The 26,253-nt window shown below is 38.1% G+C and overlaps 1 protein-coding gene across 1 annotated transcript in view; it reads left to right on the top strand.

Moving 5' to 3' along the window:
- The window catches only part of LOC134649377 (oxamate amidohydrolase proenzyme-like), a 36,741-nt gene extending 13,202 nt beyond the window's left edge, over positions 1 to 23,539 (top strand). The window contains exon 2 of the mRNA XM_063504104.1: positions 21,928 to 23,539. Coding sequence (XP_063360174.1) covers positions 21,942 to 23,531 — 1,590 coding nt within the window. The 5' untranslated portion in view covers positions 21,928 to 21,941 and the 3' untranslated portion in view covers positions 23,532 to 23,539. The remainder of the gene's footprint in view (positions 1 to 21,927) is intronic.
- The last annotated feature ends 2,714 nt before the right edge of the window (positions 23,540 to 26,253 follow it).

Here is a 26,253-nt window from a genome sequence, read left to right as displayed (position 1 = left end):
AATTCCATTTTATTCAATAAGCTTGCACCATTTATAACTGTCACTCTGTGACTGTTGACAAGACTAACGAAATGGTAAAGTAGAAACATTATATATATATATATATATATATATATATATATATATATGTGTACGTTAAACTCTCCTTGAACTTCCAAATCGATGTAATCGATTGTACATATCTACAATTAAGCTAAACAGCGCTAGCTAGCGCGACACTGATCCATTTGTCACAAATGTTGTGAAAGTAATTAATTATAGATAAGGTGGAGAGAATCATGGAAAAAAATAACTCTTTTTCATTGTGATATAAGTACCGCCATATCCAACGTGATAAATCGTTAGACGTAGAATTAATCCATACGGATTTAATAAATTGAGAGCTAAAAGGAAGTATGTCTAGTACTTCTAGTAGCGTGTGCGGCGACAAAATAAGGAATAAACCGAGTCTATGATCCACTATGAAGTAGTTACAGGTATGCATGTTAACAAAAACTAAATAACATACATTATGTTTAGGAATATATTATTTCTTCTAGCAACATTGTACTTCAAATTTACATTCTTTCATTTTACCGGATATCCGTCATTCGAAACTACATTCAGTCATTTTAGATTTAAAAAAAAAAACACTTCGACAATGGCGGTAATATGGCCGACACCGCGTCCACTTAGTGTTAATTTCGATTAAAGTAAAATATCAGTCCTTGTGCATTTTCTGCCTTCTGCATCCTATTTCTTTTATAACTAGACAGTGACAGACTTAATTTGTGAGAAAGAAGACAAGAAGATCATAGAAGTTCAGCGGGCCCGCTCTCCGCGGGATTGCCAAGTAATTTTCTCTCACTGACCAGGTACTGTTTTCTAAATCCCTTTTAATCTTCGCGCCCATTTCATTCTATCCTTATTCTGTTCCTAACATAAAATTTGGTCCATTCGAGCAGGATATTTAAAAATCTATTTAGTAGAACCGGACATATTCATTCGAAATAATTTCATTTCATACGGTCGGCCATTAATTGTCAAGTCAAATTTGTCCAACTAAAGTTAACTGTCTGCAAGATTGCATTTGTCGTAATTAATTTACTGTCTGTACTCGGTACATTTATGCCTGCAAGTTTGCATTTGTCGTACTTTTAAACACTTAAAAGTAATTGTCTGTCCTCGGTTCGTGGATATTTTATCAAAAGTGACTGCATGTGTTGCATTATTCTTACGAAAGTAATTAGTTTTCTTGTCTACGTGTAACGTATTATATGTATATCATACTTTGTCTTAAACGTTAAAAGAAATACGTCATTATACGTTTAATTGTCTGCTTTGCATTTTAGAGTCGTACGTTTTAAAAAAATTGAAGGTGGAATCACATTTCTTTTTCGTTAGTGGTGGTAGCAAGATAAGGCTAGTGTTCACGTTCACAATCAGTTTGAGCGTTTTTAAAAGTCATTCCCATTCCGTTCAGTTCGAGTACAGTGCAAACATACCTTATTTTTAGTCTATGCTCGTGAACGACTTGAACGAAGTGAAGTGTCATTCGATTCCTGTCCTGTCAGTGTCACGTTAATTTTTGAGGTTAGAATTAAACTTATTCGAGTTGTTTATTGCTTTAGTTTGCATAACAAAGCCCGCAGCTTTGTTACTTTGTGGTTTGTTATAGTGTTTTGAAGGAGTACGTGGTGTTGTGAAAAATGAGTGCAGAAATACGTTACAAATTGGCCAAACTTCAAATAGATTTGTTATACAGTGCCGCGGAATCTGCTGGAGAAGATAATACAAAACTTCTTGAATTCAAAACGAGATGCAGCGATCTCATTCAAACAAAAAACGAGTTTAAAGACGCTTATGTGTCGGTGGAAGCGGCGAAGCGTGCAGGTTTCGATCCTGACAAGCACCTCGAAGAGTTTTTGGCTTATGACGCGAAATTGAACAGTGTAAGTGTTATTTATACACAATTATTTCCGGCGAATACGTCGACGTCTGCGAACGTAGGTAACTCACAGTTTTGCACACCTGATATACCTCTGCCGCGTATTTCGCTTCCATCATTTACAGGCGATGTCACGAAATGGTCAAATTTCATAAATATATTCAAAAGTATAATTGACGAGAGTGCTACCATCAAACCTGTGAGAAAATTACATTATCTGATATCATGTTTATCAGGTGAACCTCTTGATTTAGTCAAGCACTTGCCGCTTACTGATCAAAACTATGGTGTTGCTTTGACATTATTGGAGAACCGATTTTCCAATATACGACTTATTGCCGATACGCATTTAGAAGCTATTATGTCGCTTCCTGCCATTGTGAATTTAAGGTCTGACTTGAGATCTTTCTTGAACACTTTCAATGAACACTTAGCCGCTCTTCGAGCCTTGAAATTTAAAACTGATGAGTGGTCCTTTATACTACTCCATGTCCTATTGAAAAAATTGCCTATGGAGATGCGCAGTAAATTTGAATTAAGTTTGTCTGGATCGGATATTCCTAAATATTCTGAACTTATTGCTTTCTTGGAATATCAATGTAAGGCATTAGAAATGTCTATTGCTTTGAAGGCAACAGTTAGCGGGTCACCTAAACAACCTGTTGTCAAGACACCGCCTCATCGCAATACTAAACTGGTAATGCATGTCCAAGAGGGCAATAAGGAAATAAATTGTCGATATTGTAATTTGGATCATTACATGTATATGTGCAATAAATTTAAGGCTTTGAATATTGATCAGCGTAGAGATTTTCTGAAATCTAAAAATTTGTGTTTTAATTGTTTTGGTACACACAAATATCATGAGTGTAGTTCATTACATAAATGTAAGTTGTGTAGGGCTAAACACCACACTTTGATCTGTCCGTCTTCAACACTACCTGATAGCACTCCACCTGTGGTGAAGTCAGCTGTTGTCGTGGCTGAAATGGTTGAGCCTTCATATCCAGAAGGTGAACAAGAACCTAATAGCATTACCAGTGTTAATAATGCTACAATGAAGTCTTTCATGGTAAAGGATACTAAGCCTAAGTTGCCAAATGTACTGTTAGCTACGGCCATGGGCCTTGCTGGGAATGGCGATGGACATTTCCAACCTGTTCGCTTGTTTATTGATCCAGGCGCTGAATGTTCGATAATCTCTGAGGAGTGTGTTCAAAGACTCCAACTCAAACATAACCATCAACCTGTGTCTATCTATGGTGTAGGGCCGAGTGTGCCTCATCGGTCTCATGGAATGACCAATGTGTTTTTAAAGTCCATGACTTCTGACAAGCCATTGCTTACTGTTTCGGCTGTCATTTTAAAGTATGCTACTGGCGACTTGCCCAGTGTCTCTCTGTCTGCGGACATAAAGTCAAATTATCAAGGCCTGCAATTGGCTGATAATGATTTTTTCCTGTCTAGGCCAATAGACATTTTATTAGGCAGTGATGTCTACAATGACATTTTCTGTGGTGAGAAGGTGTGGCCTTCCACTGACTTACCGGCGGCTTACCGAACCATTTTTGGTTGGGTAATAATCGGTAAATCCTTACCGACTACCAATTCGGTTACTCATCTGTCATCTCATCATGTGGCGTTAGATGATTGTCTGACTAGATTCTGGGAGATTGAACAAATTCCCGAATCTGTACTTCCTGATCCCGATGATCAAATTATTGAGGATCATTTTTTAAATAATGTATCGCGGGATAATGAAAATCGTTTTATTGTCCGTTTACCCTTCAAGGGAAATCAAAGTGAGTTGGGTGATAGTCGTGAATTGGCCGCTCGGAGACTTTTAAGTCTTGAGAGGAGATTTAAAAGAGATCCTAAACTCAAGGCAGACTATAGTGAGGTGTTTCAAGAATATCTGGACGAGAATCATATGGAGCCTGTCTTTGACCCTCCGGGTAGTGGTAAATATTACCTTAGCCATCATGCTGTGATAAAAGAGTCTTCATCAACTACAAAATGTAGGCCAGTCTTTGATGCGTCTATGCCCTCTTCTACGGGCGTGTCTTTGAACAACGTTCTGCATGTTGGTCCCAAACTTCAGCGTAACATAGTAGACGTACTTACACGTTTTCGTCTTCAGCCTGTCGCATTCACTTGTGACATCAAGGGTATGTACAGACAAGTACTTGTGCACCCGGACGATCGTGACTATCAAAGAGTTCTCTGGCGTCAACACCCTGATGACCCCATTAAAGAATTTCGTTTGAGGACGGTCACGTTCGGAGTCTCCTCAAGTCCGTTTCTCGCTATGAGGTGTATCTTGAGATTGGCAGAGGAGGCCAAGACCTCACACCCTGTCGCTAGTCAAATTTTGTCTGATCAAATTTTTGTTGATGACATAGTGACAGGAGCTCCTGGTCCTGACACAGCTCGAAAGGTTCGAGCTGAACTGATCGACCTCCTAAGTCAAGGGTGTTTCGAATTGCGAAAGTGGTCGAGCAATAGTGATGAATTTCTATCTGATTTGCCTGACGACGTCCGTGAAGGACCATTGTCATTTGATCCTCAAAATGAAGGGTCTGTCAAGGTACTCGGTGTAAAGTGGAACCCTACATCTGATGTGTTCATGTATCATAGTAGAATTTCTAACACAGGAATGACTAAACGTGCCGTGCTTGCTAACATAGCTTGCATATATGACCCTTGTGGCTGGTTGATGCCAATTGTATTCATGGCCAAGGCTTTCATGCAACGGTTGTGGCTTTTAGGGATTGGCTGGGATGACCCCTTACCTGATGATGAACAGGCTCAGTGGCTTTCTTTTATAGGGGAGTTCTCTAGCTTATCAAACATTAAATTACGCAGATTTGTCTTGCCTACTGATGGCAATAAATTTTCTCTTCACGCATTTTCAGATGCGTCCCTTAAAGGTTACGCTGCAGTGGTCTACCTTCGTGTCGAGAGGATCAACGGTGAAGTGGAGGTCCACCTGCTCTTATCGAAGAGTAAAGTTTCGCCGTTACAGACAAAAATGACAATTCCGAGGCTGGAGCTGTGTGGAGCCCTGCTAGCGTCTAAACTTACCAAACATTCTTCAGAACTGATTAATGTTGCCCACGACATTGTAATCTGGTGTGACTCGAGCATTACATTGTCATGGATTCGCACACCCGTTTATCAGCTCAAAATGTTTGAGGGAAACCGAGTTTCTCAAATATTAGCGAACTCGTCTCCTTCTCTCTGGAGACATGTACCATCTTCAATGAATCCTGCAGATGCTGCCTCCCGAGGTTTGATGCCCTCGGAGCTTGGCTCACATCCTCTTTGGTGGGGTCCACCTTGGCTTAAGCAAGCGCCAGATACCTGGCCATCCGAAGATACCGTTGCGCGAAAAACGGTTTCTCCGGATCCTGAGAGGGAGGTAGTATCTACTGCCCACGTGAGCAAGGTCTCTTGTGAGGTAGATGCGACTGAATTCATGTTAAAATATAGTTCCCTTCACAAGCTCGTGAAGGTCCACGGATACTGTCTTCGATTTGTTCATAATTTGAAGAACCCTACTTTAAAACGAGTGGGTCCATTGACTTGCGTCGAATGGCGTAACGCCCTATACTCGTTAATAAAAATTGTCCAGGGTTCAGTTTTCGCCACTGAAATAAAATTAGTGCAACGTGGGTTACCTCACCGAACTAACTTTCGAAAACTGACTCCTTTCCTTGACTCAGAGGGTTTCCTGCGAGTGTTAGGAAGACTGAAGTATACAAACTTGTCCTCACAACGGAAACACCCAGTCATCCTTCCGAAATCACATCATTTAACAACTTTGTTGATAAACTATTATCACGAATTGTACTTGCATGTGGGAGTGCCCGTGCTACTGTCATTATTGCGTAAGCAATTCTGGATTTTATCGGCTCGGACTGTCATTAAACGACTAATACGTAAATGTCACAAATGCTTTAAGGCTAATCCTAAACCTGCCGATTATTTAATGGCTGATTTACCTCCATCAAGAGTCACGCCTTGTAGACCATTCTCAAAAGTTGGAGTAGACTATGCAGGTCCTTTCTTAATAAAAACGTCTAAGTTAAAACGTGCTCCAGTCACGAAAGCTTATTTGTGTATATTTGTCTGCATGGTCACGAAGGCGTGCCATTTGGAATTAGTATCGGATCTCTCTACAGATTGTTTCTTGGCCTGTCTTACTCGGTTTATTAGTAGACGAGGATGGTGCTCTGATGTCTTCTCTGATTGTGGCACCAATTTCGTTGGAGCAAACAATCATCTAAAATAACTTTATTCCTTTCTGAAGCGGTGCACCGTGGATTCTGACGTGCAAAACTACTTTCTCAAACATCAACTTACGTGGCATTTCAATCCCCCTTCTGCTCCGAGTATGGGAGGACTTTGGGAATCGACCGTAAGATCGTCTAAATTACTATTAAGACGTATTCTGGGTGAAACTGTTCTTACCTTCGAGGAATTAAGCAGTGTATTTTGTAAACTGGAGTCGATTTTGAATTCTAGACCTTTATGTCCGATTTCTGACGACGTTGATGAGATTGACGTATTAACACCAGCCCATTTTCTCATAGGAGATAACATGGTTTCATTACCGGAATATGACTTACATACTGAAAAACTGAATAGATTATCTCGGTGGCAACTTCTTCAAAATTTAACTCAACAGTTCTGGCGTCGGTTCAATGTAGAATATTTGCATCATTTGCAAGGTCGTAATAAGTGGTTCAAACCATCTGAAAACTTAAAGGTGAATGACATCGTACTTATTGTGAACGAGAACACGACTCCTTACTGTTGGAAGTTAGCTCGCATAGTCTCTTTGTCGCCAGGACGAGATGGCATAGCACGCGTAGCTACTTTAAAGACTAGTACTGGCAATAATTTAGTTCGCCCTGTATCTAAACTTTGCCCTCTTCCTTACCAGCACTGATTGAAACATAGTAAAATAAATTTCATATCTAGTTTTAAGGAATAACGTACTTCTCTTTTAAGTTCTAGCAGATAATTTGTACTCATGTTTTAAGAAATCTTAGAGATTTCTTCCCGGGCAGTATGTTTAGGAATATATTATTTCTTCTAGCAACATTGTACTTCAAATTTACATTCTTTCATTTTACCGGATATCCGTCATTCGAAACTACATTCAGTCATTTTAGATTTAAAAAAAAAAACACTTCGACAATGGCGGTAATATGGCCGACACCGCGTCCACTTAGTGTTAATTTCGATTAAAGTAAAATATCAGTCCTTGTGCATTTTCTGCCTTCTGCATCCTATTTCTTTTATAACTAGACAGTGACAGACTTAATTTGTGAGAAAGAAGACAAGAAGATCATAGAAGTTCAGCGGGCCCGCTCTCCGCGGGATTGCCAAGTAATTTTCTCTCACTGACCAGGTACTGTTTTCTAAATCCCTTTTAATCTTCGCGCCCATTTCATTCTATCCTTATTCTGTTCCTAACACATTAAGTATGTCATAATGAACCCTTTAACAGGAATTATTAATACAAAATTGCACCTTATCACTTATCAGAAAGAGATATCTATTTCTCGCTCTCACTTATGGGTCCGACGCTCCAAGGTCGCGGTGCGGTGCGATAGTCAGTTATAGGCTTTATAATAATAAGTGCTGATCATCTGTTTGGCTGTTTAAGGGACCTATGCCTTCATTTGATAATTATGGCCATTTAAAGTTTTAAAAAGTTTGGAACTCGTTAAATAATGGAATTTGTATGCAACATTGCAGTCCCGAAATCGAGACTGCAATGTTTTTAAGTTTTTAATTTTTTGAATGACCATAAACTACGCACTTCGCGACCTATTTTTTAACCGGCAACGTCGACTTTGCCGTCCATTTTTGAGAAAATTCCATTATTTAACGAGTTCCAAATTTTTTAAAACTTTAAATGGCCATATTAAATGAAGGCATAGGTCCCTTAAACAGCCAAACAGATGATCAGCACTTATTATTATAATGTTGGTACCGCGACTATTTAAGTGTCTCAAATACGTTGGCGTATTTTCAGCAGAAAAATACACTTCTTTTTTTTTTAAAGGCGGCAAGCAAATCTTTTTAATAGTTTTACTTTTTTCTGTGAAAATTAGAACGTTGCTTCTGTAAAACATTTCTATTTCTTGCACCATTTTTGAGAAAAGCACTATATATGACTCGGCTGGAAGGCTACTTGCTGGCTTCGGATTCAATTAAACGGACTCCCAAGGTCGTCCGTTTAAAACGAATCCTCAGCCTGCAAGTACAAGCTACTTCCGAACCTCGACAATAATGTACTATTTATAACTTTACCTGACAATTTATTTCTTTCACCCACAAAAATTTTATCATTCGATTGAAAATAATAGTAGATTTTGTATGATCAAATTTGTGTGGGTAGTTATTAAGGACTTGTCTAGTAAATCACATTACATACGATTTTGTATGATTCCATGTACATATGTATATTTTCTAAATCAAATTTCTATTACACCTTATGTGTATAATTGCATGAATTCTATAGTAATTTAAATTGTATTTTTTCCCTTATTTTCTCGTAATGCATGTTAATTATAAGATGTAATTATTTTTGAAAAGATGTGTCCCGCCGAGTTTGTTGCCGGTCCCATATTGGGATACCCTCCTCCAATTGAGGGGGGATTTAAATCTTCTCGGGGCAGAGGTGTAGGGTTGGAGCCGGTCTACCTAGCTTTATTTGACGTTCATAAGCGCATTGTAATTATGCCTACTTGAATAAACTATCTTTTATCTTTATCTTATCTTATCATTTAAGTTTTGTCCCTATTCACCCCAGCCATGCCTATTCACCCCGGTTGACGGTATCTAACCTTATAAATAGGTATGTACAAAGATTTTCTGGTTCAGCACATGGAAACACAGGCACGCCATTTTGACTGCCGATGTATGGAACTGACAGCGTACCAGTGACCCAATTTCAGCCGAAATCCGACTCCTAACTGAATTGTTGATGCTCAAGTAAATTACTATTACATATTAGTCCCACGTTACGGTAAATTACTTCATCATTTTAGTGGAGTTTGACTGGCATGACATATGGCTGTTTTCCGGTCAATGAGGGCATTTCCGTCATACTTTTGTATTAGTTCACTTTGGCTGGTCATAACTACGATGATATTTATTTTTTAATAAACCTGATGACTATGTCGCAGTCGGATCGTATAATCCGCCGTATTACATTACGGCTAGCCGTTTTACAAAACAGGGGCGTTTTGAAATGCGGCGGTTCGACGATTAGCCGGATTGAATGCGGCTGAATGAAAATCCGCCGGAATGTATTCGGCGCCATACGTTCTTCAACACGGCTAGCCGTAATGTAATACAGCGAGTCATTAGCCGCCGCTTTGATAGTTTTTAGTCCCCATTTTAACACTCGTGGCGCTTTTCTTTTCAAAAAACATTTCCTTCGCAACTTAACTAGACGGAGACCCGCTTCGCGGGGCTCCTATTTCTGAGCGGTTTGCCCTTCGGGCATCTGAAGCTACCTAACGAACCTAACCTACCTACCTATTGATTTAGTGAGACGTCCGTGAAAACATAACATTTTAATAATACAGCACAGATATAGGTTGATCTACGAAAGCTATCACGAATATATATGAGAAATTTTGCAATTATTTAAGAGTATCGCATCACCTCTCATGAGTATGAGTTACACTTAAGTGAGCCAAATCAAAAAAGGTTGGCAATACATGAAATAGGGAAATTCCGGCACATGACGATTTTTCCCTTTTCACAATTGACGGATTTGTCCACTCGCTAATTTTTTAAACACTAATTTTAACCACCCATAGTTTCTCACCAATAGATTATAACGTAAAATGGATAAAGAGACCGATAAATATGTATATCGAACAATATAATAAACATTTAACATACTCATTAAGACCTAACTTACATCGTCTCATCACTGAGCGCATCTCGCCATCAAACGTAACAGTTTGGCGAGAATATAAATGTTTAGTAATTAAGATGTAAATTTAAAAATATAAATAAATTAAAAAAAATCCCGACTTCACAAAAAGAGCACATACTACTCTACATACTCATCTCGATATCGAGTTCGGAGCGCATCTGAACTTTTAAAAGCGTTTTTTTTTCATTTACTGGCGACTAAGCGCTATCTGTTTTTGACTACTGGTATTAAATATGCTCTCTGCTTTATCGATCGAGTCAGCAAGTGCATACTGTTGTTAGAATAGCCACAAATGTTGTTGGACGGATTTGGCCCGCTGACGGATTTGGCCACCCTGACCTTACTACTGTATAGATATAATAAGTGATACCTACGAAAAACAAGACGTTATTGATTATGTTTCGAAGTTAATTTGTAATACTTGTAGTTTCTAAATCGCTTGTCATAATAATGTACGATTCCTTTAAAATGATAATCATGAAACACTTATGTGGGATAAGGTAAGAACATAGTTTATTTTGCTCATGGCAAGGGAAAAGGTATGAGGATTTCCCCTAGAAATAAATATTTATTTTACTTAAATAGGGTAATTGTGTCAGATACCGTCCAATTATAGGAGATGTCTACTTTGAAATGCTAAAAAAAAATATTTAAGTAGTCTTACTTAAATGTGCTATATTTGTTTGTATTGCTCATATTGTCTATTTTAGGTTAATATTACGAGACCTTAAATAATATTTACGGTTTATTTCATAAAAAATATATTATGAAAAAGTAGGGTTATTTCAGTTTCCGTCCGCCTGTGAGCTACTTTTCGTCCACGTATGAGTCAGTTTTCGTCCACTGTATGAAAAAGTACTGTAGGGTGCATTATTGCATTGAAAATCAATTATACCTATCTTTATTTTTTGTTTTTATGTTATATAGATAATTCTTAGTTAGTTACTAGCTTCTGCCCGTGACTTCGACCGCGTAGAATGGTTATTTTCGTGATAAATATTTATATATATTTCCTTCCTCAGGACTCAGACCGACAAACAGTGTTACATTCGCATTTATAATATATAATATCAATATAATAAGGAATCATTTATTTTTAAGCTATGTACGTTACTAGTACCGACTTAGTTTTGTTGTATATAGGGTCGTTGCGTTAGTTTTCATCAACTTATCGGAGCTGCCAGAGTAGCTGGACAGTAAAATTTATCATGAAATACCCACTTAAATATATGATAGTTATTTGTTTTCTTGTGTTAATTTATGTATAGGAAAAACGAATGCAGATGCATTATTAAGATAAACACCAGTTATAATTATAATACCTACCCACTTTTAATTTATTAATTACAGATATTTAACTCGTTTTTCTTAAATTACTAACAATCTAATACAATCTATTTATCAACTTTAGATAATATTATTTTTTGAGAAATTCAGAGTCTCAATATACATGGTCATTCAATAATTTATTTTTTTGTAGGAAAAGATCTCTATGTATGGTCATAGTCGTCAGGGAGTTCATTCTGAATTAATTAAGTGACCATAGAGATTTAGGCACTGAAATTCTTTAGAAAAACAGCTCGTGTCGTGTATGTGCCTTATAAAGAATTTATGATAAATAATATGTAAAATATTAATGTTAATAACAGCATAAAACAAATTAAAATTTCTAACACTTTCTAATAATCGCGGCAGTAGTACGGCGGTGAACGTCATTTATTTTATTACGGAAATTGACAGATACAGCAACAGTAATGCAGCTGCAATTATCAGTCGGACGCCTTCCTTAACCCTGGCCACAGACAATCGGAATTTTCATTCGATTTCCGTATGGAATGACATGTGGGAACGGGACGTCGCTCTACAAATGCATAGCGCTGTCTCGCTTACACATGTCATTCCTTACGGAAAATTCCGAACGTCTGCGGCCAGGCTTTTAAAAATACAGTTCGGATTCAGGGCTTCAACCGCGAAAACCGAAGTTCGCAAATTGCGGGCATTTTTCTCTGTCACTCTAATTACGCCGTCATTGGAGTAAAAGAGAAAGTGCCCCGCAATTTTGCGAATTTCGATTTTGGCGGTAGCCCCTCTGACTACACCAGCATTATTGCAGCGTGACAATACTGCCGACTGCATTATTGCTGCAAATGTCAAAAATCCATGCAGCAACATGGGTTTTGACAAATGCGACAGTAAGGCCAAGCGCGCACCACGACTTTTTGTTGCACGATAATTTAGTCGCAGAAATGTAACGTATGTGTTTATATGTCAGTGCGCGCATATGCGACAAAAAAATCGCAGCGATTTTAAAATTGTGATTTGTCACATTTTTCCGCGACTGCTCGCGACGCCATTGTCACAAAGTGAATTGCAGCATACGGAGTTGTATGGCCCCGCGCGCACTGCGATAATAAAATCGCACCCCGGACCTCAGTCGGCATTTCGCTCTCCAAGAGTCAACATATCGGAACCTGCTTCTCCAATGGAGTCACAAGATGAGACGCTAGATGTTGACCGTTTAATTATAGAAATAGAAGGAGATCACCTTTGTGGTATAAATACTCAGTCATACAGCGATTGCATATTGTTTCACGCCTGGCGACTGGTACGAAATCCATGTCGAGAATGAACAAATCGTCGACTTTTCATCGCAGTGCGCGCAGTGAATTTTCTGCGATAAATTACAGCGCGATTCTAAAATCGTCTCGCAAAAATTAAAATCGTGGTGTGCGCTTGGCCTTACAGACGCCCGGACCGTGACTTTGCGGTCCGGCGCACGTTCGATCGTGTGTAAGGTGATCCGCCGTATGTACGTCCATTAAAGCCGTGTAACAGACAACCGCACCCATGAGTGAGAGCGAGAAAGAGATGGCTTTTAAGGACGCAGTTTTATAAAGCCCCACATTCACACTCCTACCGTGTAGGCCGCCTCGTAGTCCGCCTCGTTGGGTAGGATTGTGTATGGGGGTTGTGGACTACGAGCCGTCCTACAAACGGCTAAACGGTAGGACGGCTCGTAGTCTACAACCCCCATACACAATCCTACCCAACGAGGCGGACTACGAGGCGGCCTACAAGGTAGGAGTGTGAATGCGGGGCTTAAGTGAGAGCGAAAAACAGATACTTATTAAACCAGCATCCACACGGCCTGGTACAGCTATCAGTTCATGCTGTAGGATATAGAGCGAGATAGGGAGACAATTATATGTCTCATTCTTGCAGGACTATTTTGTAACATCGTGTAAATACTGCTTAATAATCATAGACATTTCAATTATTTTAAAGCCCGCTCCACACTCGTGCGCGAGATATTAAGGAGGGAAAATCGTAAGATTTGACATTTTTTATATTAAGATTCGAGTAATGCTTGATGCTTAAATAATTAATTGCCTATTTTAACTTATTTCCTCGCATATTTGGGGCAAACCACTATGCTCCGGTGGGAATAGCAATTCGTGGAATCGTCTCATTGTCGGACTCAGTTCAATTCTTTCATTTCGTCGAACAAAATCGAAACTCATCCACGAATTGCTATTTTCGCCCTCAGTAATCATGTAATAATAAATCTCGTCTACACCACTCATAGTACATGGACGGAAACTGAAACAATATTTAAAGCTATTTTTAGTTTTCGACCACGTATTTTAAACATGATTTTAATCAAGCAACACTGACAAAATCGTGGACGAAAACTAAAATGTATAATCTTATAAGCAAGAAACATCATTTTAAGAGAAAATATATAGTAGTTTATAAGTCTTTTGAAGTAAAACGATCATAACAAATACTCACCTAGCTGTTCCAGTTACCGTCCGTGTGGTCGGAAACTAAATATTTTTCAAAATTAGTATGTCAGTACTCGTCCACTAAATTTATCAAAGATTATTATGAAAAAACTATAAAAAACACTTAAAATTGCGTTTACTATACTTTTAAGTTGCAGTATGTGCCAATAACGTAACTTAAACTAGTTAAATTAATTAATAAACTTACCGTGAACATTTGCCGCCAACACTTTTTTTTTCTTGCAAAATGACGTTTTCAAGCTCTGGATGCAATGCCGCCACTTACATAATTTTTTTTAAAGCCGCTATTTGTCAAATAACACTTTTATTTTGGTAAAAATATTGCTTAGACATTATGGATTGCAACAAATCCAAACATGTGTGAGAAGGCTTGTTTATATTCAAATTTTCCGCAATTCTTTGTAGCAACTCCGCCAAGTGGACGGAAACAGGCACTGGACGGCAAACAGACACAATTACCCTATTTGGGGACAATAAATAAATAAACAAGTGTTTCCCTTGCCCACTTATTTAAACACAATTCTCAAATAATCTCATTCATAAAACTGCTCAAAATTATAACCCTTCCAGTAGTAGCAAGTATAACAAGCAACATCAAGAAATCCAATATGGACTAATTAAATCAAACATTTTCTTGGCAACCCTAAATTCCAATCAAAATCCTGTTACAATTTCCCCGAACACTATCAAATGCAATTCCAACTGATGCGAACTAAAAATAAAGTTATCTGCAGTCACATTTGCTCTCCGAGTTACAATCGAAAAAGAACAAGTCAAACTAGATTTCGCTACTGGAATATGAAAAATTGAACAATTTTGAACATGGAACTAGTGGCGTTCCAATCGCATAAGAGCGTTTCCATATTGTTCGATCCGTTATTATGATGTAAAATCCTACATCAACAATGTTGGGCCGTGGGGTGTACTTGCAACAGCCGCGCCTGCTTCAGCGGCACACTACAGCAAACAATATACCTACGAGTACATATTACACACATTTTCACTCATTAATATCCGGGACAATAATATGAGGAAACTCGACATATGCAAAACGTGTTTTAGTTATTCAAATTCGCGCTCTACGTATATCGATCAGCATAAATAGGTACTTACAGGGCTATATAACCGCGAAAATTGAAGTTCGAAAATTGCGGGCATTTTTCTCTGTCACTCTTATTAGGTACTTAGTACGCCTTCATTAGCGTAAAAGAGAAAGATCCCAACAATTTGCGAATTTCAGTTTTCGTGGTAGCCCCACAGTATTCAATCACGCATAACATTTTTGTTAGAATTGTGTTTGAAAACTTTTTAGAAAATATATTTTCTCGGAAAGGGTTACATTGGATTTTCTGAAAACTCGACTTTCTCCCGCTAGCACAACCAATGGGAATACACGTCCCGAAATCCGGAGGGAAAGTTGGGAACTAGCCGGGAACGGGTTAAGTTTTAATGCGTTGTTCAATTGTTTCCGGGGCGCCTGAGCGTTTTGATATTGGTATAATATAATATGTTAAAGTTTTACAGTTTAAGTCCATCCCGTTCTACAAAACATATTTGTGACGTTATCTATGAAAAGGGGCCTTATTGTCGATGGCGCTTACGCCATTATTAACGATGCTCCGATATAAATACAACGGCGCGCAACGCTGTGCGGCGTAAGCGCCATCGACAATAAGGTCCCTTTTCATAGATAATGCCCCATTTGCCTGCATTATCATTGACAGTATGAGGATGGATGTCAGGGGGCGTATTGGTACAACCAGATTCTAAATAAGATTACACTATTCAATTCAATTCAATTCAATATATTTTATTTCGGACCATGTCCATAGTGTTAGTGTACATTCCCTTAATCTTATGTTCATAAGCATATTCATAAGCATCTATCTATCTAATCTAATCTAATACCTTTAAACGAGCAATTCTTGTTTATTTATATATTTATTTATATAAATATTTCGGGGATCTCGGAAACGGCTCTAACGATTTCGATGAAATTTGCTATATGGGGGTTTTTGGGGGCGAAAAATCGATCTAGCTACGTCTTATTTCTGGGAAAACGCGCATTTTCGAGTGTTTATATGTTTTCCGAGCCAAGCTCGGTCACCCAGATATTAGTTCTAATACACTACAATTAAATAGACGTGATGTCACCCGTGTCAACGATGCAACAGTAACGCTGTTGCAGTCTCCATCTGAATGTCACCTTAAAACGAACACATGATCACAACACATATCCTGCTACACAGAACTTGGATGCGGTCATTAAACTTCTTTCAGTTAAAATAAGTCATTTGAGAGTGCTAACCCACAGCCGTAAACATATGTCTTAGGTATGTGGGCGGAACTAGTGTAGGTAGGAACTCGAGTCTTTTGATCGAGTCTATCAGGCCAATTCGAACGTGCACCTGACATAAAACCGATAAGGTAAACGTACTAGTGCTCGACATGCTAATGCCCAATAGATGACGCCCTGCTGTCACCTCCATTGACAATGACTTAAGTTTCAAGATGACATGAACTGGGACCGCGTCGAACACCAGTACTTACGTTTACCCTATTTGAATCATATTGGGATCATATCAGTTAGGTGCCATTCGCGCGTTCATTTTACCCTGACTTTTGATAAAATGAGTGACGGAATAGACGTAATAATCGCGTTATATTAACTCATGAATTTTATATAATATTAGAATTTTTTCGTAAAAACATGAGATTTTTCTAAAATAAGTAGGACTCAAGTAGGACAAGACTCGGGTCTCTATTAAGAATTCGACGAATTCGTAGTTTCGACTTAATTATTAGGGCCTAAAAAGTGAGTCAAGTCTAAAGGTGCCCACTGATTAACAGTCCGCCTGTAACGATATCGGCCTATCAGTTAGAACAAAAATTTGACAGTTCCGAACAACTGACAGGCCGATCGATATCGTCTGGCGAACTGGTAATCAGTGGGCCCCTTTACAGAGGACTCAAAGGACACAACACTATGGGCGAAACTAGCCACCTTTACGACCTAAAGTTGTCTCCGCTGCTGAACAAACAATACTAAACTGACAAAGACAAACAAGACTATTTTGGACTCCAACTAACACTGTTTTGCAGTCTTATTTATAAAAAAACTTTGCCAAAAAAAGAACTGACGATATCATACAGGGTGGTCCAAGCCTCTACGTCCAAAATATTTTTTAGATTCCTTACATCGTGGGCTATCAGAATATATCACCCCATGTTTAATAAAAAAACGCCAATGATGGCGTCGGATTTTTCAAAACACCTGATTTTCTATTTCTTTTGTTACTTGTTAAACCAATATTTATGAAGTATTTTCAGTTTGAACAACCGTGCAACCGTGAAATGTATGCGGGCTCTGAATTTGTTCTGCCCATGGTACCTTTACGATCCAAAGTTGTCTCTGCTACGGAACAAACAAAGCTATTTATTTGTCTTAGAATCTATTATTAGGGATGTCACTATCTACTCACAATTTTAATGTTCATTAGGGATATAGGGATGTCACTATCTACTGGAAGTTTTTAACGTTCTGATTTTGAAGGTTTAAATAATTAGAACTGGACATCGACACTTCGCTAGTTTTCTATACAAGCTCAGTCCCGGAACCGGGATTTCCCGGTTCTGGCCACAGTACATATTCAGTGCCGGGAACATTCCCTATCCTAAACCCATAGATTAGCATGTACCTACACCCTAGCTGTTACTTGAATAAAAATAAATATGCGCTTAGAATCGGACCAAGTTAACTCTGCAAGCCATTTGCATTATTGTCAAATTTATAATGACATTGCTTCACTTTGTTTTAACCAAGTATGTGCAGAGTGAACTTAAATTTCTTGTGCGAGTAAAATATTTGGAAAGAATCGTTACCTATACCTACACGATTTTAAAATTGCACCTTTTGCATAAAGATGTACCTACTCCTACTAATAAGTACAATAAATCTAAAGAAAATCTCAACTCATTGATGGCTAAAGGACAAAGACAGTTCAGACAAACACATAACTCTCCTTAGTCCAGCTCGACGCAATCGTATAAAAACAAACTTTGAACGAACCCTCTTCTATATACAGGAGACGAAAGCAAAAACATGTTTTCAGTTCGGGTTTCCTTCTTTCGCGCCGAGTTTATTGTTGTATTACACTGTGGGGAACGAGAGGAACTAATGTTTTTCTAGACGAGACAGAAATAACACGGGCTCATTTAGACGGCGCGCGAACTCGTATACGATTTTAGTTACATTGCGGACCATTGAGGCTACATCAATTCAGCCGACCGATCAAATGACGAAATGTAATGAAACTCGCAAGCGAGTTCTCGCACCGTCTAAATGAGCCCTATATAGCAATAAATTTCAATATTGAGAACATTTTCCATTTGACTGTCATGCGTGGTAAGGAAGTACCTATGTGTGCACACGTCGAGCGCTGTTTGCAGGTGTTGCTCCAATTGACGATCCTCGAAACGGATCGAAACTTATCTACTATTCGATTTAAATTACGTGAGTGACCCGTTTTATATTTTTTATTACATCTCTAACCTTGAAAGAAAGAAAATAGCCATAAGTCCCGTTATTCCGTCGTCACCGTCATAAAACCTTCAATGCATACAAAAAACTTCATTTTCAATATCCCACGGTCGGTCGAACGCCAATATGTCCTTCGGGGTTGGCTCTAAAACATATTTTACGGCGGGGCCCGCGATCGGGTCATGTGGGGCCAGAGAGGGCAGACTGTGCAATCGAGGGATGCATAGCGCAGCTACCTATCGAGCGTGAAAGTATCCAACTTGGTCCAGAAAGGAATCAAATATCTTAATAGGATTAGGTAAATGTATCTAATGTCTGTCTGTGTAATAGGATTAGGTAAAAACTAAATGGGACTACGTAAACAAATCCAATCAGCTACTAATAATAATGGAAATAAACGAAAGAATATGCTTTACATAGACTATAACAGAGGCGAAGGTTTTTTACGATGTGCCTACCTAAATATTAGTTCTGCCAGGCTTACGCTTGCACCCGCACTATGAAGTATACAGCAGAAACTACATAGGTAATTATATGTATTAAATCAGGTGATTTACCTTGGCACGTAATGCACTTGCTCTTTCTGTCATTGTTACGAATGTTGGCTACAAAAACTTGTAATTCATAGACATTTTTTTTATTAGCGCACGCAAACGCGCGTTTTTGTGGTCTGTTTTGGCTGTCCTCTCCGACCGAATCATAGGGTAGTTTACGGGGTGACTATCGCGTCACAAGTCTATGGCCTAATTCGTTCGGGACGAATCGGGTGCGATATTTAGAGGGTTAATAAATGGATCACATTAAGGGTTGATAAGATTTGCCGGGATAAATTGAACTATCGATTGCTGAATTAAGATGTGTTTTGGTAGGTATGCATCCCTTTATGTACGAAGGTCATACCGGGCTAAGCACGGTCGCATTTTTATCGCCTGTCACCATGCCTGTCACGTTCTAACTAGTATGAAAGTGCGAAAGTGACAGGCATAATGACAGGCGATAAAAATACAACCATGCTTTTACCATTAGGGTTGGTTTTCACTAGGTACGAGATCAACCCCAATAATTATTACGATTAGGTTTAGGGGATTAGGTTTCATTATCACGATAGAAAACATCGACATGTTTCATTAATTAGTATAAATGTATGAAACATCCAAAAATATCTAAAAATGTTGATGATACTTGGCTTGTAAAATCCAGGATAGGATGACTCATGTTACAACGGTCCGGGTCCGGCCTAAGGCGTCCGACAGTGCTGGAAGCCTCGGCCCGGACCCGGACCGTTCTAGCGACCACCCTTTAATACTCCTAAGTTACAGGAGTAGTTTTCAATTTTTATATATATTTTTTGCCGTGTACTATACAGATACTGAGATCGATAGCTCTAGCTAGATGATTATTAAGCATTAAATAAATAAAAAATACCTAAATAAAGTTATTTCATTCATAAGATAGGTATTCCGGTGCCACGGTGCCGGAAGATGATGATAAAACCTGACCCGTAAACAAAAACATCAAACGGTTTTATCGGCACAATTCGGCGAATCGTTAAGAACTCTGCATAAAAACATTAAAAAGTTACACTCATAATAAAATTACCCATGATTGATTACTAGCCTCTGCCCTTTGGCCCTTAATCAATTTAGGAAGGGACAGCCCTACAGTATAATTCCCTTAAAATGGACTCGTAAACAAGTTTATATGGCCAGATATTGATATTGATACAACTATCCCTTTACAAATACATATTCGTACGTGAGGATGAGCTAGATATTTGTTTGATAATTTGATTTGGAAAGTAGACCTTATACTATTCCAAATTAGATTGGTTTTTGAACAAGCTTGGTTTTGGAAATACGTCCTTTTTTGAAAACTTGGTTTTGAGATATGAGAGAATAGTTTAGGGTTGTTAAATCGAGGTTTAGCTTCGGAAATAGCGGAAGTTGTACTACTCGTGCTAATTACTGGTCATATGATTGTTTAATAGTACATTACATACAAAAACATAAATATGCGATCTGGGGCTTTACGAATTACCGCCCGTGGTTTGTCTAAAGTTTTACGTCTTGCCTTGGCCAGGAAGTGAGATTTTCTCCTCGCGTAGCGGGGAGAAAATCCCACTTACGGGCCTAGTGGGACGTAAGTAAAGTATATTTTCATTTAATTAAATATAGAGGCAGACAACAGGCGTTTTTAAAGAGCAATCTCTTCCAGACCACCCTAAACATGATATTAGTTAATTCGACACCGTTAATTACTATGATACCTAAACACAAAGTTTTATTAACCTTCGAAAGGTGAACCTCCAAATCTTCGTATTAAATTACTTTTAACAAAGCCTATCAATCATAAATATAGCCTTTAATATTGCAAGAGCAATCAGTTTATTAACCCATTTCCTTATAAAATCTTCATAATTCTCACAACAAACCTCACACGTCAAGCCACTTTAAATTATGTAAGTACACCAACATTTTAATCTAAGTGAAACGTATTCTCCCATACATTTTATGGGGCGGAACCCTCCCGAGTGTAATTTTTGTTACAACCCTCTAGCCATATTTATGATGGACCGGCTTAGAAGCTATCGGAACGTTAAAATTTATATTATGAAACATGCACCCGGAGATTTCAGCTCTTTGGTTGAGAATTTCCGAGGAATATTTTACACGGGTTTTATCTCAGAAGCAGCTAGATTTTTTTCTTAGAAATATATTTTAGTAAAAAAGCGGCCAAGTGCGAGTCGGACTCGCCCATGAAGGGTTCCGTATTTAGGCGATTTATGACGTATTAAAAAAAAAACTACTTACTAGATCTCGTTCAAACCAATTTTCGGTGGAAGTTTACATGGTAATGTACATCATATATTTTTTTTAGTTTTATCATTCTGTTATTTTAGAAGTTACAGGGGGGGGGGGGGGGGGGACACACATTTTACCACTTTGGAAGTGTCTCTCGCGCAAACTATTCAGTTTAGAAAAAAATGATATTAGAAACCTCAATATCATTTTTGAAGACCTATCCATAGATACCCCACACGTATGGGTTTGATGAAAAAAAAATTTTGAGATTCAGTTCTAAGTATGGGGAACCCCAAAAATTTATTGTTTTTTTCTATTTTTGTGTGAAAATCTTAATGCGGTTCACAGAATACATCTACTTACCAAGTTTCAACAGTATAGTTCTTATAGTTTCGGAGACAAGTGACTGTGACATACGGACGGACAGACAGACAGACATGACGAATCTATAAGGGTTCCGTTTTTTGCCATTTGGCTACGGAACCCTAAAAAGCACTGGTTTTGAGGATAAACCATAAAACAGCAAGCATAATTATAGCCCGACCGATGGTAAGCGGTTACTGTACTATGGACGCTTGTAACTCTAGGTGCGTTGAATTGTGCGTGGTCGAACCTTTGTAAATCAGCAGGTATCATGTAGATCACAAGTAGATACACTCCTAACTTTTAAAGAGGCCCATATTATAGTCTCTTGAGAAAACTTGTATATATGTACCTTATAGAAATAGGTAGAAATAGGTAGGTACATGTATTTCATAGTCGGAGTATATCGAAGAGACCTTTGTATGCAATTCTTGATTAGGGGTTATTTAATCTCATACAGCACTGCAGCGTTCGAGTATTTGTGTATGTCATGAGTATATAAATATATTTACTTGTTTCAGAAATCAATTACATCATGGAGAGAAGTATCATGGCACCTCAAGGTATGGTGGTAACGCCCCACCACCTTGCTACCCAAACTGCCCTCGCCATCCTCAGAGAAGGCGGGACAGCTATGGAAGCCATGGTGGCTGCTGCTGCGACCATCGCCGTGGTCTATCCACACATGAACAGCATTGGTGGAGATGGCTTCTGGCTGATTGTACCACCACATAGTGACCCGGTGGGTATAGAAGCTTGTGGTGCTGCTGGCAGCTTGGCAAATGTGGACTACTTAGCAGGAGAGAAGACTATACCCTTTAGAGGGGTTAAATCTGCCCTGACTGTCCCAGGAACTATAGGAGGCTGGCAAGAAGCTTTAAATTACGTAAGAGAATGTGGATACCAAAACATGTCAGTATCTCGACTTTTAGCTGATGCTATTAGGTACGCAGAATATGGATTTCCTGTTTCTGGATCTCTAATTCAAGCTTTGGTAAAAGCAAAGAACTTTGAAGACAACTCAGAGACGTTTAAAGAAATATTTCTACCTAATGGTATAATACTGAAAGAAGGTGAAAAATTGTATCAGAAAAAACTTGCGGGTACTTTGAGAAACTTGTCTGAGCAAGGATTGAACAGTTTTTACGGTGGAAAAGTAGCAGATTTAATGGCAGAAGACATGGCGGCTTTAAACATGGCTACAACTAGAGATGATCTTGCAAATTATGCTGCTGTTAGGAGGACTCCATTACGAATGCCACATAAGAAAGGTGATTTGTATAATCTTCCACCCCCAACTCAAGGTACTGTATCTCTGGCCATATTAGGAATGCTGGACAAGTTAAATATTGATGGTAAAGATGAAGGACAGTTTGTACATGCAACAGTTGAAGCCACCAAACAAGCTTTCAAACTGAGAGACCAATACTTAACCGATCCGAAATATATGAATGTTTCCAATCCGCAAAGTTTATTGTCTGACAAAATACTTGAAAACATGGTAAAGAACATTAACCCAGATATAGCATCCTTTTCTGGATCTGGAAAAGTTGCTGGAGACACAATCTGGATGGGCGTAATGGATAACCGAGGTTTCTCAGTTTCATTTATCCAAAGCATCTATCATTACTTTGGTAGTGGCATAGTTTTGCCTCAAACTGGTATAATTTTGCAAAATCGGGGCACGGCCTTTGTCTTAAATCAAGATCACTTAAGAGCTCTAAAACCTGGTAAGAAGCCGTATCATACATTGAACCCTGCTGCAGCTAAGCTTCATGATGGAAGAGTGATGGTGTATGGAACGCGTGGAGGCGACGGCCAACCTCAAACCCAAGCCGCCATCTTTCATAGATACGTTGTTCAAGGTCTTGGCCTGCAGAAATCTGTGTCAAGTCCCCGTTGGGTGTACGGCAGAACAGTTGGGGATATGCATAACCGACTGCTTCTGGAAGATAGATTCAGCAATGCTACCGTGGAGTACTTGAGGAAAAGAGGTCATGAGGTTGTACTTTTGCCCTCGTTTAGTGAGGATGTGGGGCATGCTGGAGCGCTAGTGAGGCACTCTAATGGAATGTTGGAAGGAGCCGGGGATCCGAGATCTGATGGTAACGCCGCTGGTTTTTAAGCTGCGGCTGATTTTATTCTTTGGGTTTATAATCAAGGGTATTTAAACAAAAACATTTTTCTACTATCTGTTATGTAGAAAAATAAGTAGGTGTCTAGAGTTGAAATAATATGATTATTTCCTTTGGCAACCGTTTCGAGATTTATTTTAAGAAAAAATTTAAGCGTCCCAATTCATACAAAAGCATTTTATTGCCTCAGCAAATGATAAGACTGTTTTTTGTTCAAAATATAGATATATTTATAAAAAAATACAAAATACTTTACCTATTTCATAAAATGCAGAATGTTTATTATCTCGTACACCTGTGACGTACGTAGAAAACGAAATGTCGGTTGAAGCGGCTCGGCCCAGGCCGTTCCACACAGGCGGATTTTCCTAAATTTCTGGCCAAAACTAATGGATTGAATTAAAAGTTAGAAACGCTTTAGGAATCAAATAAAAACATATTTAAATTAAACTACAGCTTTATTTAAGGTCGGTTCACTGTTTCTATATTTATTTTATTCGTTTATTTTCTTACATGTCCAATAAATACTTTAGTTCTTTTGGATAATCATTTATTTTTGAATCCTTCTTGTAATGTTTTCGTGAAATATCTGTTATGTAAGGATCAGATGATACAAGAAGGTTATTCAGCTTAGCCAGATGTACCATCACATCCCCATTTCGTAATCAAAGACATGGTATCAAGTTGGTCTTTAGAAAGCGAAGAAATTACTTCATGCAGTGAATGAACAAGTCTCATTGCTGTATGATCTCACAAGTCTTGGATAGCTATTTTTACAGATGATTCACTGACCAATATATTTTTAGGATAACATTTCTTTTTGGCGGAAGTAACATTTTCGTAAGGAGGATAGATGTTGCAGTAATTATCACTTGCACTTTTCCTAATTAAATTGTATTGGAAGTTGGTAAGTTTTGCTCCAACAACAAGTGCTAAAGCTTCATCTGGTGTGAAAGGAATGTGAGATTGTCCAGAAGTGGCTTTTTGTTTTGTAATTATAGTTTCACATTCTTTAGCAGATTTCAGATCACCATCTCTTTTGAAGTTCATTTTAGCAGCAAACAAAAGTTCACTACTAGTTCTTTCCTTACGTAAGTCTTCGGTTTTTCTGCGTTTGGACCGATCACTACTCTCACAGAAATCTTTCTAAGGTCTTCCGCTTACTTGCTTTGAAACTTGTTTCTTAACCACGAAACAAATACCATTATTAAGCCAATTACATTCTTTTCTATTGAAATAGGCATTGTTTCTTCTAACAGATGCCCACTTTTGTTTGTAGTCGAGTACGAACTTAGATAATAATTGTTTTGAGTCATTTGTTAGACCATCCTCAACACCTAAGAAACTTGCTACTTGGTTAAAAAGATTGTTAAGTTTTTCATTATTATCTTTAGAATTGCACGTTCTATAATATTCAAGCAATTGTTGACGACTTATAATGATATTCTCGGAAAATGAACCTAAAAACAATGAAAAAATAAAAAAAAAACTGTTTTCGTGATTTTTACTTCTAACTGATCATTGTCTAATAAAAAACAGATTAGCACGTATTAGCAACCTAAACTATCAAAATAGTCTAGCTAATATGTTTGTCTTTACTATAATATTCATTCAGTAGTCAGATTCTATTGAATATTGAACTTTATACACTAATATAAGTAACCAACAGGTAAAAATTCGATTGTAAATTAACTTTTTTTTTCCTGGGTATAAACAAACTGAAAAGTATGAACATTCATGTTAAATATATAGTTACATACCTCCAGCTTCACAATCCATTATATAAATCACACCAAACAACTTCAAAACAATAGAATATGTTATATAAATACACCTAGTTTTAACAAGTAATTAACCTTTGGTCAGAAGTCGATACTTCGTTAATGTGGGTAGTTATGAAAACGTTCGTTTAAATTGTTATGAGGGTTGTCATTAAATCTTAGGAACGATACAGATACAAAAAATAAAGTCACGTGACTATTATCGTTGATTTGGTACATTGGACTTTTGGCCAGAAATTTAGGAAAATCCGCCTGTGTGCGCGTTCTAGCGTAAGTCATCCTTAATAGCTTTAAGGATTTTTTATTTCAGTAAAATTTTGATGAGGTATACCAAAAAAAAGGCAATTTTAATTGCTTTGAGGTTCTAAGAGGAACTCAAAGTTTTCTGTTTTATTTACTAAAGCGCATATTTACCTGTTCTCAAATTATTTCTGACATCTAAAACCCGATAAAGCACGTTGCCACCGAGCGGAATTCTCCCGAACCCCCACTAGAGCGCAAATGAAAAGGAATAAAAATTAAAACTGTACGAACGATTTTAAATTAGACAATCTTTTTGATATATACCATCATAGCTTCCTGAGCACTGGCCGCCAATATTTCACGTTTATTGGAAAGATAACGGAACGAACAAAGAACGGGTAGGTGTAAATCAAAATCCGCCATTTTGGAATCATATCACATGGGCGATTATAACATGGCGTTCGTTTGTTGAGCTGTCGTTTGTTTTTGTTGAACAATGGTCTATAAATAAGTATAGGTAGGGATTTTTGGGACCGGTGGCTTTAGAATCAAACAAATATTTCTCTTTCGTGTTCTATATCAAGGAGACAATATTTGTTGATTATTTGTGTTGAACACAAACTATAACAGGAGGCTTATACCTATAATACATATTTTGTGGGCAAGGGCGTTTAGTAACTCGAGGCAG

This window comes from Cydia amplana, chromosome 7, assembly GCF_948474715.1.
Source record: "Cydia amplana chromosome 7, ilCydAmpl1.1, whole genome shotgun sequence".
Taxonomy (NCBI): Eukaryota; Metazoa; Arthropoda; class Insecta; order Lepidoptera; family Tortricidae; genus Cydia; species Cydia amplana.
Note: the sequence above shows the minus strand (reverse complement) of the source record. Positions and strands in the feature narration are given on the sequence as shown.